Source organism: Thamnophis elegans, chromosome Z (genome assembly GCF_009769535.1).
Source record: "Thamnophis elegans isolate rThaEle1 chromosome Z, rThaEle1.pri, whole genome shotgun sequence".
In the NCBI taxonomy this organism is placed as follows: domain Eukaryota; kingdom Metazoa; phylum Chordata; class Lepidosauria; order Squamata; family Colubridae; genus Thamnophis; species Thamnophis elegans.
In genome coordinates, this window is record NC_045558.1 from 133,791,048 (window position 1) to 133,798,769 (window position 7,722).

Below are 7,722 nucleotides of genomic sequence, written 5' to 3' on the forward strand. Positions count from 1 at the left end.
GGTGAAGTCACCAGTTACCTTTTTTTTTTTAAAAAGGCATGCATAGCCTTTAGGAGGCTTATAGAGTGCTCCTGGAGGCTGGGAAGGGGGGCAAGAGCAAAAAACGGTCCGTTTTTCGCTCATTTCTGCCCTCCCTAGGCCCCAGGAGCACCCTGGAAGCCTCCTAAAAGCTATGCACAGCTATTTTGGTGAAGCGGGCAGGGTTTCAGGAGGCAAAAAAATGCTGTATTCAGTGTATAAGACGCACCCAGATTTTCAGCCTCCTTTTTGAGGGGAAAAGGTGCGTCTTATACTCCAAAAAACACTGTAGGTCCACAGTAGAAAGTTTAAGGTTGAAGCTGTGAGGGTTTGAGGATATAACAACGGAGTCAGGTAGAACATTCCAGGCATTGACCACTCTGTTGCCGAAGTCATATTTTCTGCAATCGAGTTTGGAACAGCTTACTTGAATTTGCATCAATTGCTTGCCCATGTATTATTGTAGTTGAAGATGAAGTAATCATTTACAGGTAGGACATTGTTGCAGACAATTTTGTGTACTAACCCTAGGTGGCATAGTTCTAGGTTGTCCAAGTCCAAAATTTCCAGCCTGGTGGTATAAGGGATTTTGTTACGAGCAGAGGAGTGGAGGACTCTTCTCGTGAAATACCCTCGGCCCACTAAATTGTATTAATGTCTGATATACAGGGTAGATTCCAGGTGGACGAGCTGTATTCGAGAATTGGTCTGGCAAAGGTTTTGTATGCCCTAGTTAGCAATACAATGTTACTGGAGAAGAAGCTTCGCAAAATTAGGTTAACAACTCTTCATGTCTTTTTGGCAACGCTGTTACAGTGAGCTTACGAGAGATGCTGAAAGACGCTGGTGTGCTCTTCTGTGCTGTGGTTTGCTCAGACCAAAAATGAAATTTAGAACAAAAAGAAAAATGAAAGCTTGTCTGCAAACTCACCAGGGTGGTTAAAAGTTGGGGTGATAAAGAGAATGTCTGTAAGAGACGTTCGTGGGCGTTTTTCCCACCACCTTTGGTTGTGGATTTGTGTAGGTGCCAAGCCTCTCTTAGAGTTTGATGCTGGGGATAAAAATGCATCCCGAGAGGGTTTTATGTTAATGGAGGATGAATTTGGAGATGGGGTGGGTGAGTGGAGTGGGGTGGGGTGTAGAGTTGTTTGGGGGAGGAGTTTTGTTTAGGGAAGTGTTTTAATTGTGGCAACTTTAGGTTGTGTGGATTTCAACATCTGGAATCCTCCAGCCAGCATCTGTGGACTTTAACTTCAGAATTCTCCAGCCAGTTTGTGTTGGACTTCAACTTCCAGAATCTATCTATCTATCTATCTATCTATCTATCTATCTATCTATCTATCTATCTATCTATCTATCTATCTATCTATCTATCTATCTATCATCTATCTATCTATCTATCTATCATCTATCTACCTATCTATCTATCTACCTACCTACCTACCTACCTACCTACCTACCTACCTACCTACCTACCTATCTATCTATCTATCTATCTATCTATCTATCTATCTATCTATCTATCTATCTATCTATCACCATCACCACCACTACCACCACCACCACCACCACCATCACCATCATTATCCGTCTGTTTATATATCTATCCCTATCTCTAGCATGCATATCTATGTGTCTGTCTGTGTGTCTGTGTGTCTGTGTGTCTGTCTGTCTGTCTGTCTGTCTGTCTGTCTGTCTATCTATCTATCTATCTATCTATCTATCTATCTATCTATCTATCTATCTATCATCTATCATCTATCATCTATCATCTATCATCTATCATCTATCATCTATCATCTATCTATCATCTATCTATCATCTATCTATCATCTATCTATCATCTATCATATCTTCATCTTTCTTTCTTTTGTTTCTTTCCTTCCTCCTATCTTTTCTTCCTTCCTTCCCTCCCTCTTTCTTTTTCTTCCTTCCTTCCCTCCCTTCCTCCCTCACTCCTTTCTTTCTTTCTTTCTTTCTTCCTTCCTTCCCTCCCTCTCTCTTTCTTTCCTCCCTTCCTCCCTTCCTTCCTCTTTCCTCTTTCTTTCTTTCTTTCTTCCTTCCTTCCTTCCTTCCTTCCTTCCTTCCTTCCTTTCTTTCTTTCTTTCTTTCTTTCTTTCTTTCTTGTTTTCAGTACTTGTCTCCTTTAAATGGGAAAACTGTGATGCTGGGGATGAATCTCTGCCTGGGGAATTCTGCTAACTTCTCCAGAAGATGTCCTGGTTGATTTGTAGGTGGTACCAGAACTTCTGTGTAACACGGTAAGGGTGCCACAAGTGGAATATTGTTAGAATATTTATGACTGGGAGAGACATGGTAACAAGGTCAGCCAATGAATAGGCATAGCAACTAAGTCAGTCAATGGGAGCTTAAATAGATCTGAGTCTGTGCTGAGAATCGGAACTGAAACTAATCTGTCTGCTCTGAATTCTGAAATGAAACTAACTGTTCTGTCCTGCTTGTGTTCTGCTTGTAACTTCTACCACATTGAAAGAATCTACTATTGGTACTGTACATTTATTCATTTATTATTATGCATATAAAGAAATTAAGGAATCCAGCTGAATCAGTTATCTGTGTGTGCTTTCTGGATTTGATTTTTCTGCAATAAACTCTGACAGAATGGAAGGAACATCTCTAAAGATCACAAAACCTCCATCACCACCCACATGTCGGTAGCTTAACCTCCCAGAAGGTTACAATTCTCTTCCAAACAACTGATGCAACACAGATAGGTTTGTTCCTGAGAAAAGATGGCTGGGATTTCTCCAGGTTCTCCGTAGAGAGATACAGCAATTATATAGAGCTTTCCCCCAAGACAGAGGTTCTTCAAGCTTTTCAAAGCTGAAAAGCATCTCTCCAGCGAAGCTGAATTGATTTAAGGTACATACAGATTCCTTTTTTACGGAAATAAATGGAAGCCTGTGTCCTTCATGGTTAAGAAATATTAGTTTTTAGTTCATAAACACAGAATGTACTATTAGAGATAGGAATCAAACCAAGGAAATCAGCCACTATGTATTAATTGTTCTTTTCCCGATCCATGAAAGGTAAGAGCCAGCCTCTTGTATTTTCCTGTACTTTTAGTCTGTCTGTCTGTCTGTCTGTCTGTCTCTCTGTGTGTTTCATCCCTCTATCTTTCTGTGTCTCTCTGCCTCTGTCTCCGTCTGTCTCTGCCTTTGTCCCCCTCTGTCTGTCTCTGCCTCTGCCTCGTCTCTCTGTCTCTCTTTTTCTCTTTCTCCTTCTGTCTCTGCCTCTGTCTGCCTCGTTCCTCTCTCTCTCTCCCTCCCTCACTCTCCCTCTCTCCCTCCCTCCCTTTCCCCTCCCTCTGTCTGTCTCTTTCTGTGTTTTTGTACTGAAGTTTTTCTCAGGCCTAGAAACTCATTTTTAAATGTTGAAAAATAGAAAACAGCAGAAAAAAAAAACCTACAGGTTTATCGAATCTGCCCTTTGGGTTTATTTAATTTTTGGGTTTTTGAAAAAAATTGTCAGATGATGGGCATGTGTTTATCCCAACCATGTTTAAACTCAGTTACTGAGCAATGACCTTCTACCTATGCTGGACATTGGTTCCAAGCTTCCACCACTCTTTCAGTGAAGGGATGCTTTCCTAACATGATTTTTGAACTTTCTTCTTGTCAGTTTGGAGTTATCCCCTTGTGTTCTTGATTTGTCCTTAATACTGAAAATACTGGATGGATCCCATTCCACAGTGTGGTTGTGATGAACTAAAAATGTAAGGAGATCTTTTGTCTGAGCTGCAGAAAAGGCTTAAGAGAAGTCCAATAATAAGTAAGAAATAAAAAGAGCAAGAAGAAGAGAAATAGTCTTTTCTTCTGTTACTAGTGATCCCAGTTCAACAAGATTCTCCCTTGAATGAGTCTTGATAGCAACCAAGATCTGGGCTCCAGAAGTTAAGAAAGTTCTCCAGATCTTATAAACAGAGGGATAGAATCAAGATCACGTGAAGTGTTAATACCACTTTATAAGGCCTTGGTAAGGCCACACTTGGAATACTGCATTCAGTTTTGGTTGCCACGATGTAAAAAAAGATGTGGAGACTCTAGAAAGAGTGTAGAGAAGAGCAACAAAGATGATTAGGGGACTGGAGGCTAAAACATATGAGGAATGGTTGCAGGAACTGGGTATGTCTAGTTTAATGAAAAGAAGGACTAGGGGAGACATGATAGCAGTGTTCCGATATCTCAGGGGTTGCCACAAAGAAGAGGGAGTCAAACTATTCTCCAAGGCACCTGAGTGTAGAACAAGAAGCAATGAGTGGAAACTAATCAAGGAGAGAAGCAACTTAGAACTGAGGAGAAATTTCCTGACAGTTAGAATAAATCAATGGAACAGCTTGCCTCCAGAGGTTGTGAAAACCCCAACACTGGAAGTCTTTAAGAAGATGTTGGATAGCCATTTGTCTGAAATGGTATAGGGTTTCCTGCCTAGGCAGGGTGTTGTACTAGAAGACCTGCAAGGTCCCTTCCAACTCTGGTATTGTATTGTATTGTATTGTATTGTATTATATTGTACTGCATTGCATTGCATTGCATTGCATTGTATTGTATTATATTGTACTGCATTGCATTGCATTGCATTGCATTGCATTGCATTGCATTGCATTGCATTGCATTGCATTGCATTGTATTGTATTGTATTGTATTGTATTGTATTGTATTGTATTGTATCTTCCTCTGGAAAGAAAGGGACAGTGAAGGAGGCTAAGAATGGAAGCATCCAGGAGTCAACAATTTAGCAAAAGAGACTTCCATCTCCCTGGTCATTAAGTCACTAGTACTGCAGAGGTGGTATTCAGCCGGTTGTGACCAGTTCTGGTGAACCACTAGCAGAAATTTTGAGTAGTTCAAAGAATTGGAAAATACCACCTCTAGCTGGCTCTGCCCCAATCTATTCACTGCCTCCCAAGTCCCAGCTGATCAGAGTCCCAGCTGATCACCTGGGTCTTCTTCTGTTGCCCTGTACAGGAGAACGGATCTGGAAAACAGGTTAGTGGGGTGGGGAGGGAATCGGGATTTTACAGTATCCTTCCCCCAGGAGTGGGGTGGAAATGGGGATTTTGCAGTATCCTTCCTCTGCCATGCCCACCACCCCACCCCATGCCATGCCCACAGAGCCGCTAGTAAAACAATTTGAATCCCACCACTGTGTCATGTCTATGGGGATTCTCAATCATCCAGGTCATGGTTGTCCCAAAGTTGCTTTTTCCAAGTCCAGCTGCCTTTCAGGAAAAGCAAATCAGTAGGAAATTCTCTGAAATGAAATGGGATTTGGACAAAAGTAGAAAAATAAGGTTGAATCTCCTTGTGTGTTTTCTTATATTTGCAGTTAGGGGCTTAATATAATGCCCAACCATACGGTCATTCTGGAATTCATTCTCCTGGGGATCCCCCACACCGAAGGCCTGCAGAACATCTTGTTTGTCGTCTTCTTGTCCTTCTACCTTCTCACTTTAGCTGGCAACCTACTCATCCTCACAGCCATCATTTCCGATGCCCGCCTCCATACCCCCATGTACTGGTTCCTCTGCAACCTCTCGGTGGTTGATCTTGGCTTCTCCTCCATCAGCACCCCAAAGTTCTTGGCCAACCTTTGGGCAGGGAGCCGCACCATCTCCCTGGGTGGCTGCATGTGCCAGGTGTTCTTCTACCATTTCTTAGGAAGCACCGAATGCCTCCTCTACACCGTCATGGCTTATGACCGCTTTGCGGCCATCTGTCACCCACTGCGGTACACCATCATCATGAATAGGAAAGTGTGTGCCCTACTGGCAGCTGGTACCTGGTTCACCAGCTCCTTCCATGCCACTATCTTGACTAGTTTGACCTTCACCCTACCCTACTGCCGGTCAAATGAGGTAGACTATTTCCTATGTGACATTTTCCCTGTGGTCAAGTTGGCTTGTGCGGACACCTACATCATTGAAACGGTGAGCTTCACCAACATTGGGGTGGTGCCAATGGCTTGCTTTTTTCTCATCCTTACCTCTTACGTTAGGATTTCAATTTCCATAGTGAAGATGCAGTCGGCGGAAAGCCGGCGGAAGGCAGCCTCCACTTGTGCATCCCACTTGATGGTGGTTTGTTTCTTCTTTGGACCTTGTGCTCTTCTCTACACCCAGCCTTCTCTCAGTGACATTCTAGCTACCCCCATCCAGATTTTCTGCAACGTTGTCACTCCAATGTTGAATCCTCTTATTTACACTCTGCGCAACAAGGAAGTTCGGTCAGCCTTCAGAAGGCTGAAAGGTGGACCACGTGTTTTCTTTTGAAGAAGCCAAGGGTAGACAACCCAAAAGAGTCCACCAGCTTCATATTTGTGGAGCCCACTCCACTCCACTCCACAAACTGGTGCGAACCGGCTGAATACCACCTCTGCTTAGAATCATTCTATGTACTCAAACAGACATGATCTTGGAATGTGCTCTTCTACCTAGTCAATCATCATACTTGATTGGATTTCGAGAGAAATTTATTTGGATTTACTAGGAATATTCTTTCTGCCAGAGATTTCATTGCTTGTTTGCTACCGAGCAGAAAATATATAGCCAGCTGGAAGATCTTTTAAATTTACCACGAGGTTTTATTTATCTATTTATTTATTATTATTAAAATTTATATGCCCCCCAATCCCGAAGGACTCCGGGACCTCTCACATCCTGGCACGACATAACCACGAACGTCAAAAGCGCTCCGACAAAACCACGGCACTAAAACCGCGATGTCAAAAGCGCGCTGACAACAGCGCGCCGACAGAAGCGCGATTTAAGTTAAGGTAAGGTTTAGGGTTAGGTTTAGGGTTAGGTTTAGGGTTAGGTTTAGGGTTAGGTTTAGGGTTAGGTTTAGGGTTAGGTTTAGGGTTAGGTTTAGGGTTAGGTTTAGGGTTAGGTTTAGGGTTAGGTTTAGGGTTAGGTTTAGGGTTAGGTTTAGGGTTAGGTTTAGGGTTAGGTTTAGGGTTAGGTTACAGCGCGCTTCTGTCGATGCGCTGTTGTCGGCGCGCTTCAGCACTCATTCATCTCCGCAGTTTTGACGGCGCGGTTTTGTCACAACGCTTTAGTTACACACGCTTTTGTTATATGCGCATTTGTGGTGGAACCTGATTTGACTGCTTATTTAGTATCCTATCTATCACGAAGTGTTGTATCTTATGATTCGTGATGTACACCGAGAGCTTATGCACAGAAGACAAATTCCTTGTGTGTCCAATCACACTATTCTATTCTATTCTATTCTATTCTATTCTATTCTATTCTATTCTATTCTATTCTATTCTATTCTATTCTATTCTATTCTATTCTACTCCACTCCACTCCACTCCACTCCACTCCACTCCACTCCACTCCATTCCATTTACTCTACTCTACTCTACTCTACTCTACTCTACTCTACTCTACTCTACTCTACTCTATTATTTTCTATTCTATTCTATTTACTGTACTGTAGTGTACTGTAGTGTACTCTACTCTTTATTTAAAAAAAATATAGCCACCTATTTGTTCACAGCAAATCTAGGTGGCTCACAAGCAATGAAAACAGTATACAAAACAAAACAAAAAAATAACTCCCCTTCCCAACAACAACACACAGTCAAATGAACCATTTGATGGGCTCCATCCCACCCTGGGTTCCCCAGGCCTGTTGGCAAAACCAATCTTCAGGGCCTTACAGAAGAGTGTCAAAATGG

The 7,722-nt window shown here is 42.4% G+C and overlaps 1 protein-coding gene across 1 annotated transcript; it reads left to right on the forward strand.

Moving 5' to 3' along the window:
• The first annotated feature begins 5,383 nt into the window (after nucleotides 1–5,383).
• Nucleotides 5,384–6,310, forward strand: LOC116521856 (olfactory receptor 958-like). Its single transcript, XM_032236506.1, has one exon. It carries the CDS (start codon nucleotides 5,384–5,386, stop codon nucleotides 6,308–6,310), a length of 927 nt encoding a protein of 308 aa, XP_032092397.1.
• The last annotated feature ends 1,412 nt before the right edge of the window (nucleotides 6,311–7,722 follow it).